This window comes from Lolium rigidum, chromosome 5, assembly GCF_022539505.1.
Source record: "Lolium rigidum isolate FL_2022 chromosome 5, APGP_CSIRO_Lrig_0.1, whole genome shotgun sequence".
Taxonomy (NCBI): domain Eukaryota; kingdom Viridiplantae; phylum Streptophyta; class Magnoliopsida; order Poales; family Poaceae; genus Lolium; species Lolium rigidum.
The window spans coordinates 184,417,164-184,426,058 of record NC_061512.1 but is presented as its reverse complement, the minus strand read 5'-3'; the positions used below and the strand labels follow the sequence as shown (position 1 = coordinate 184,426,058).

At 49.1% G+C, this 8,895-nt stretch overlaps 1 protein-coding gene across 1 annotated transcript; it reads left to right on the top strand.

The window, feature by feature from the left end:
* Nucleotides 1-4,107: 4,107 nt before the first annotated feature.
* Nucleotides 4,108-7,112, top strand: LOC124656833. Its single transcript, XM_047195504.1, has 9 exons — nt 4,108-4,343; nt 4,902-4,991; nt 5,110-5,199; nt 5,295-5,612; nt 5,862-6,030; nt 6,150-6,354; nt 6,471-6,604; nt 6,696-6,776; nt 6,844-7,112. Exons 1-9 carry the CDS (start codon nt 4,108-4,110, stop codon nt 6,949-6,951), a joined length of 1,431 nt encoding a protein of 476 aa, XP_047051460.1. The 3' UTR covers nt 6,952-7,112.
* Nucleotides 7,113-8,895: the final 1,783 nt, after the last annotated feature.

The following is an 8,895-nucleotide window of genomic DNA, read 5'->3' as shown; positions in this document are numbered from 1 at the left end:
TCCCCTCTCCTGCAACAAAAGCCGAGGGCCGAGGTAGGCGTAGTGACGGACATCTCAAAGTGGGGTGCTTGAAGTTATCACAAGCCAGGCAATAATGCTGAACCGTGCAATCTTTGGTGGCATGAGAGTCCACTGCGCATTTCCAGCACTTTCCGGGCTTCTTCCCTTTACCTTGAGCTTCATCAGACATCGCCATGGGGGCCGAAACAACTGGGGCAACAAACCCCACCGAAACCTCCGGGACAGAAGAAACACTCTCCACCGCCCCTCCTAGGCCGGCCACTGGTAATACAACATGTGGCTGTAGAAGCTGGTCCGACTGCTGAGGAAGAGGCTGCTGACCAACCTGCCCTGGCTGACCACCTTTCTTCTTCTTCCGCTTATTCCTCAACCCAACCTGCCCCGCAACCGCGGCGGCCGGAGGAACAAAAGATTGCTGATACTGACCAAAAGGCGGCAAGGGGAACTGCTGCTGCTGCTGAATGCCTGGTGGAACAAACTGTTGATGCTGAAAGAACGGAGGAGCGACCTGCGGCATGTACGCTGGCGGTCCCGGTTGGCGCGACGGTGGCTGCAAAGGCAATGGAAGAGCTGCCGTAGGACGGTACTGGGGTAGCGGCGGCGCGTACACCGGCTGACCATGCCCCTGCTGCTGCTGCACGATCCGCCCCTGTGATGCACTTCCGGGCGCCAAGTTCTGCTGAAGCTGAAGTCCATGTACAGCACTCCCGGGCGCCACGTTCTGAAGACCACGTGCTGCACTCCCAGGCACCACACTCCCAAGCACCACGTTCTGCTGAAGATGCGGCCCGTGAGCAGACCTTGTGTGTTACTGATATGCAGGAGATGGTTTATAAGGCTCATATGCACTTTTTTTTTTTGACTTTTTCGTTACTGTTGCATATCTGACTGGACCTTGTGTGTTATACCATCTAACAGGGTTGAGAAAAATGGACTCAGCTGATTACATAAGCAAGTTCCGAACAATCGATTCAATGTGCCAGATAGAATTTTTCGCTTATAAAGGGTTTCTGATTGGAGATGGTTACAAATGACAGATTGTACACTGCTGAGCCCTGATTCCAAAAGGGAAAGGAAAGCTACGGGAGAATCCTACAAAGCCAAAGAACCGGAGGCAGAGTGCACACCCTATTTTTACTTTTATGAGTTCAAAAAACTAATTCGGTGGGGTTTGAGATTAATAAAGTCACTATAGACGCCCAACGGTTAAAAAGAATGCCGTCTTTCGCTGCTGAAGAATATTCTGCATTTATCATCTTGATTTGATGGTGTAGGTGTAAAAAATCTGTCATATTACACCACTTAGAAGCCAAAAAACACATAGATCAAATGGTGCAGGTGTAAAAAAAGTGGTCCTAAAAGTGGTGCCAATACACCAGGTGTATAATTTGCAACAGTGCAAATATACACTACTTGGGCTGGTGGCGTAAAAACGAGCGGGTGTATAATTTGCAACAGTGCAAATATACACTACTTGGGCTGGTGGCGTAAAAACGAGCGACCTCCAACCGCCTCTTTTGTCCTCGAGCGTCCCGCCCCCGCCCGCCCACCCACGCGACCTCCGCCATCCAAATCCGGCCACTCCCAGCTCTCGCCCGCCCTTTTTGGACCTCTCCCGCCGCCGCCCACCTCCTGGCAAAATCGGGCGCCGCCGCGCCCGGAGGTGCTGGGAACCCTAGCGCCCACCGGTGGTGTGGATTTGCCCCGCCGAGCGCTCCCGCTGCCGCGCCATCAAAGACAAAGGCGTCGAAGCCACTGGAAAAGCCCAAGGCGGCCAACACGAAGAGGCCAACGTCGCTTGAGTCTGCGACGGCGCCGACCGGAGCCTCCCGGGCGCAATACGAAGAAGAAGCCTGTCGACGGCCGCATGAAGAACGTTGAAGACCCCTCCGTAAACTTCGTGGTCCCTCAGCCACCACCGACGCTGCCGTCATCCTTGGAGGAGCCAACATCTTCCACGCCGCAGCGGCATGGGCGCAACCTGCTTGATGATTTGGCCGTTGGCAGAAATATTCATTTTATTGGCTTCGATTTTGCAAAATGAATTGCACTCGAATGCAATGTCATAGTGATTTTGACGGTATTTCATTGTTTGTAGCGTTGATGATGACGCATTCTTACAAACAATGGAAGTTGGAGCTCCTGGCCACAATGTCTAAGACATGCCATCACAAGAGTACGAGTATGGCAATGACAAGGTGGAGGAGGATGAAGTAACCGCCGCCGATGATGAGGAGCTAGATGTCGAGGGCGAAGGGTTCTTAACCCAGCCTCCAATAGGAAGAAGTGGCACCTACAATGTTCTTGAAGATAAGCTCATTTGCATGGCTTGGAAGAAGATTGCACTTGATGTGGCCGTCGGCACCGACCAGGCCAACAATACCTATTGGAACCGGATGGTTGGATACTTCAATGCAAACACCACCGAAAGCCACCGGTCAATGTAGTCCGTTCGTGGATGGTGGAGGGAGATCAATGCCGACCGTCAGAAGTGGTCGGGGGGGGGGGGCTTGGCTCATGTCAACCGAGTGAACCCAAGTGGCACAAATGACGTTGATCATGTAAATTTCACTACTTGTTTGCTTCACATGATCAACTTTTTTGCTCTATGATATGTATATGTAGCATGACCCATTGATTACTTTATGTGTCTATGTAGACAAGCATTTCTCAAGGATTCTTCAAAGAGAAGGTAAAGAAGGGGAAGAATGGCAAGAAAGGAAAAGAAGGGAAGGGCTTTACTCTACACCAGTGTTGGATGCAGCTTGAGAATGATGAAAAGTGGAAGAACCGTGATTTGTATGAAGTGCCAAGGAAGACTAGCAAGAGCTCGATTGGTAATGCTACCATTCTTGATGATGATGATGATGATGCCTCAAGTGAAGAAGGAAAAAATGAGCCCCACTCCCAACTTGGTCTCTAAGACCAAGAGGCCCGCCGGTAGGAAGGCTGTCAAGGAGAAGGCTAATAAAGGTGATGATGATATCAAGTCATCATTGGATGCCATTATGAATGTAAGAAAAGAGATGGTTGAAGATATGAAGATGTTGAAGAAGCAAGTGATAGAAGAGTTGAGTGTGACTGAGGAGAGGAAGGTGGCGATCGAGGAGAGCTTTGCGGCAACCAAGGAGCTCAAGGCTCAAGTGGAGGATAGAAAAGTGGCTATGGAGGAGCTTCGTCGAGCCTAGGAGAGGGAGGACAAAATCATTTTCATGGATACTAGCGGCATGACCGACAAGTGAAAACAATACATAGAGAAGCAAATGGGTACCTTCATGGCCGACATTGGAGGAGGCATGGGTAGAGGCATGGGTGGAGGCATGGGAGGAGGTATGAACGACGACGTTGGAGCTTCCATGGCCGACAGCTATGGAGGAGGCATGCACGATGACTATGGAGGATGCATGGTCGGCGGCTATGGTGGAGGAATTCCTACCATGGGTGCATATATGGGTGGCTACATGGGAGGAGGTATGCCCGACATGGGAGCATACATGGGCGGCATTGGTGGAGGCATGCCCAACATGGGGACCTATATGAGTGGCATCTTTGGAGGTTCCATGGGTGGTGACATGGGAGTTCCGTGGCGGGCGACATGAGTGGGGCCACTCCTTCCATGGCTGGCGGCATGAGTGGCGGTATGTCTTCTAACAAGTATTTCTCATGGATTTTTCAAACTGAATTTTAGAATTTTCAATTTAAAAAATGTTCAATTTCAGTTTTTTGGATTTAGAATATTCATACTTTAAAATGTTCACGTTTTTGAAAAATAGTTTTTTCAGAAAATCGGATTATGAAAAACAAAAAACATAACAGAAATAGCAGTAAAAAGAAAATAAAGGGAAAGGAAAAAAAAACAGGAAAAAAAAAGAATTACGGAGTACGTCATGTTGGGGCGCCGAGTCCGGGGAGCACCCTGAAGGCTGAACCGATTCCGTAAGGGAAAGGAACGAAGCTCACCTTGCCGCCAGCCGCCTCCGGAGCTCAAATCGAAAACGCCGTGCCGTGCCTCGGCAACAGCGAGAAGGTTCCCCTCCTCCCAAGGAAATCTCCAAACCCTAGCTCCTCCTCGGTCGCCCGCTCGCCATGGGTCGCGGACAACGCCTCCGCCGCGGCCGTCTCCGCCCCTCCCCTGCTCCGACGCCCGTAGGCGACCACCGACCCACGTCCCTGTACCGTCTTTCCGGCGGGCAAGAAGATAGGGACGGGGTTCTCGTCGCCGACGACGACATCGACGGGTCGACAAGATCACCCGCCGACCATGTCTGCAGGGACCTCATCTCCAACCGCCGCCGGGCGAGGCCCAGCCATCTTCCACCTCTGTATGTGACTATGTGGCCTTTTTTCTTGTGCACTGGTTATCATGTGTTCTGTTCAGTCCTGGGCAAAGTTGCTTCGTTAGGGTTAGCCGATCTATCTGTGGAAATTTAGCTGCAAATAACCCATAATTAGGCGCCATGCCTGACTATAAAACTGTGCGTCAGTAGAAAATTCGATGGATTTCTAATACTATTGCTGTGCATAGCTAGCTGCCACCATTCATCAAAGCATACAAATGTTAGTCGTTTTGTCACCCGTACTGTTGTGCCACCACACCACATATTGGCACTGCACCTCCATGAGACTACCTTGGCATCACCGACCATGGACATAGAAACAAATTGAATTTGTTATTATAGCACTGCACGCTGTAGTTACCAGTTAGATAGATCAAGTACTAAGTTGACTCGATGCCCAACTTGCCAGTTAACAATAGTTCACAGATTGCTAGTTAGATGAAGAGATTATCTACATCTAAGTTGCTTGGCGTTCCTTCTTTCTTTACTCTCTTTTAACCAGATTGTTTTTTCTTGCATTACAATCTCCCTCTTTTTGTTCAGGCACGCGGAACCAAATGTCTTGGACTCAGAGGAGTTGCTTGACACTACAACACTGAAGGCTGACGACTCATCTCTTTTGCAGCCTACATCGTACGAATCTCTCTCTCTCTCCTTAATTGGGGAGCGATGGTTGATACTATGCATTGTCCATGTGTTCTGTATTCATTGCCCATGATATTCTTCAACTCTTGCTTGTGTTCCACTTCAGACCTCTCAAGGACGAACTAATTCTGACACCCCAGCTGCGCCAAGCCCTGGACGAAGCCCAGGCTAAAGCCAATCTGTTTCTGACTCAACCGTACATATATTTCCTTTATGCCTCTCATCTAGTCGAAATTGAATTGATGGATTTATCCATAATTATATTCATCTTCTCATCATGCTCCACTTCAGGTCTGACAGTGCTTACCAATATTGGGTGCTGGAAGAGCCAGATATGTTCACATCCAACGAATTGTTCATTGCCATGGCAACATTGGGGGAATCACCCATCACTGACGCTTCCTCCAAGCGGGCACTGGTGGCGACTCACTCGCCGACGCCACCCATTTCTGCCCGGAAACCTACCGGTTGGAATCATCAGTTTTTCATCAGAGTAGATCTTGATCAAGTTTTCCACACCTATCCTAAGCTAGGTGGGCCGTTCCAGAGCTTGGAGGAAGCTGAGATGGCTATATTCCTCCGCCTTGATGAACTACAGGATCCAAAAATGTGAAGCTTCTCTTTATCTCCCCTAGACTTTTCGAAAATAAGAAGCAATTACTAGTACTTACCAAGTTGGCCACTAATAAAACTATAAGATGGACATAATAGACTGCTCTTCTAATTACTCAAAACAGAAGCCAGCAGATGCTGTATTCCTCCCCTGCCTCCATTCCTCTCTGACTTGTTCAGATTTAAGCTCTTCTTCTAACGGGTTTAAAGTTGATCATTGATTAGCTTTCATTCATTGGTTCTCAGGTGCACAAATGATGGACTTTCATGGTCGGAGATTGCTATACGAGATGCTCTTTACTGGCCAGATGGCACAAGCCAGTATTCTTCGAGATCCAATCCGGACGAAGATCATATGGGCTTATTGGTTCAAGCTTTGTTGGACAAGTACAACGAGGAGAACACGCTTTCAGGGGTTTGCTCGCTCTTCCTCCCTCACCTTTCTAGCCTACTCTGGTGAATGCACGCATGCAGCCTTGATTGTCTTGTACTATTCGTGTACAATTAATTGTTGTTCATGCAATGTGATATCAGGATTGTGCATATCAAGTTGAAAATGTTGTGAGCTTCCAAGAAGTTTATGAGGGCGATGCTGGCTGGTACTATCATCTGAACTGTACTAGAAAGACTGAAGGTGGCGTCGGCAATCTGTTCTTTGCTGAAGTCTCGAAAACGATAAGAGGAGAAATTGAAGAATTTGAGCTCACCTGTCTCCATATGCTTGAATCTATTGATAATGGTATTCTATGCTAGTCTTGATCCTATATTTTTTTAATGTTTTGTCCACAGTTTGGCTTGTTCCCTTGATTGAGACATTTTAATATATCTTAAGAGCTAACTGAATGACATATCAAGGTACATGCTATGGTTGTACAAGCGAAGTTATTGGTATGATTCACCCCATTGGCGCTGGTAAATACAAAGGCGGCCACGATCCCTCATGGCCACGAGGTTATGGTAGTCATCCACTGGATTTCCCTGACGTGGACGTATGCCATTTATTACCACCTAGCAAGTTTTCTGCTTTTATTCCATTGTTTATTTTTTATGTCATGCCCTGCTATTGCTGTGATATTGTAGAAAGATGATCCTCTGGTATTCCCCAAGGATGTGGATGCTTGGAGGAAAGCGAACGAGGAAAGGATTAGATGTCTATTCCAGGTATGTAGCTAGTATTTTATCACGTACTATTTGTTAGTAATGTTACTCAAGTGGTTTATTTGGTTAGGACGATGATGAGGAAAAATCAGATGCTGGAAGGACTCCTGCCTGTTCGGACATGAGCCAGGGAAGGAGGCAGAAGTACGTTATACCGGCGAGGCGTCAGTTTGTTTGAGATGTACCTGCCTGTTTATCTGAAGTAGCTATGGGGCAGGTTGAACCGTTGAAGTTTTACGCGGGACTTGGAAGTGTGAAGAATCTAAGCACAGTAGCTAGATTGTTGATTTCTAGCATGTGTGGTAAATCTAGTCCATAATTTGGCACTAACACATAATGCGTGTACGTTTGTACTGTGTTTGTAAAAAAAACACATAAAATACTTAACATGTTGGCTTGCATTCACTTTTCTAGAAGTTGACGGGTCATGGGAAAGTGGGTCATAGGAAAGTGCTGCCTTCAACCGGCCGGCATATGCTCCTGGTGTCAGTCAGGCTACCATTGGTCCAGGTGTTTTGGTGGGCCTGTACAGAAGCTGATCATTTTTCTGATATAGATAGTACTCCGTACAATACGCGCCTCCCCCAAATCACGTCCCTCTCTCTCTTCTCTCCTCCAAAATCACCCGTATCGGGCGGCCGTTAGCGCAAATGGTGGAGGCGCGGCGTGCACGCTGATGGTGGAGGCGCGGCGGCCGTTGGGTGGGCGAACGGCAGAGGAGCCCGTGCCGCCATCATGCTACCGCTGCTCATCGCGGTGCCCTCCGCCGCCAACCTCCACCACGCGCAGGCGAGCACCATGGCGAGGCAAGCTTGGGGCGGGGCCGATGTCGGGGACAAGGGCGGCGTCGAGGCGGCGTCTGGGACGGGGCGACGTCGAGGTGGCGTCCTGAGCGAGCTCGGGATGGGGCCGGCGTCAGGGACAAGGCGTCGTCGAGGTGGCGTTGGGGACTGGGCGGCGACGAGGTCCGGGCGAGCTCGGGACGGGGCCGATGTCGGGGACAGGGCGGCGTCGACGTGGCGTCAGGGATGGGCGGCGTTGAGGGTGGCCCGAGCTTCGCGTCGTCGAGGTAGCGTTGGGGACGGTGTGGCGTCGAGGTCCGGGCGAGCTCGGGACGGGGCCGGCGTCGGGGACAGGGCGGCGTCGGCGTGGCGTCGGGGATGGGCGGCGTTGAGGTGGCCCGAGCTCGGCGACGGGGAGGATGTCGAGGAGTGTGTCGAGGTCGTGCTGCAGCTCCCGCACCCGGGTCGCAACCTCATCGGAACTGCAGCAGCAGGCGCATGCGGTGAGGATCGGCGGCGGCGGTCAGGTCCCAAGCGGCGGCGCGGGGAAAGGTAGGGGAGGGGATGGATGGCATGGGAGAGGATGCGATAGGGGGTGGGGGAGGACCACACATGTATTTTACTGTGGCATACGTACAACACACTGCAGCAGTGGACCCCACATATAATTTCTGGACCAATGAGATGCTGACTTAAGCCAGGTTCACATACCGTCGGGTTCAATTAGTTCACTCTCACAGGTCATGCCACTATATTATGTATCTAGTTCATCCTAAGCTCCAGAATTAACTATCATCTATGTATTGCTAATTGCAAATTTATATCTCAAAATATATTGATTTGCATTTCGTTCTCTACAAGTTCAGGAGTGATGCTATTATAATTCCTAGCTGGTTTATTCTAGCTATCACAGTAACATCCTGCTATTATTTAGTTCATGGCTAATTTTAGTAATTGGGTATGTTGTTTCGCATTCTCTACTCTATAAATGTTGGCATTGTAACTTCTTCTTGGCTCATTGTTTATTACAATACGTAGTTCATGCCAATTTTGAGGTCATTGAATATGTTACTCTGCAATCCCTGTACTACAAGATACCATTATTATTTGTAGCTGGTTCATCGTAAGCTACTAAATTAACTGCATGCATGCTATCGCTTTGCTATCCCGCAGGAATAAATTTATTTAAACTCGTCACACTAGCTACTTCGATAATAATTTTGTGTGACATCTGATTCTTCAAAAGCTACGATATTAACTTGTTTCTCTTACTTGGCATGACGCTCACATATAGAATGTTGAACATATTGGTTTGCATTCCCTCTTCTACAAGTTCACAG

What these genes read in the sequence shown, in the direction of transcription:
- LOC124656833 (XM_047195504.1), top strand. Translation starts at nt 4,108, where the DNA reads ATGGGTCGCGGACAACGCCTCCGCCGCGGCCGTCTCCGCCCCTCCCCT. An exon ending in TCTCTTTTGCAGCCTACATC is followed by an intron (nt 4,992 to 5,109) that starts GTACGAATCTCT and finishes GTTCCACTTCAG; the next exon opens with ACCTCTCAAGGACGAACTAA. An exon ending in AGGAGAACACGCTTTCAGGG is followed by an intron (nt 6,031 to 6,149) that starts GTTTGCTCGCTC and finishes ATGTGATATCAG; the next exon opens with GATTGTGCATATCAAGTTGA.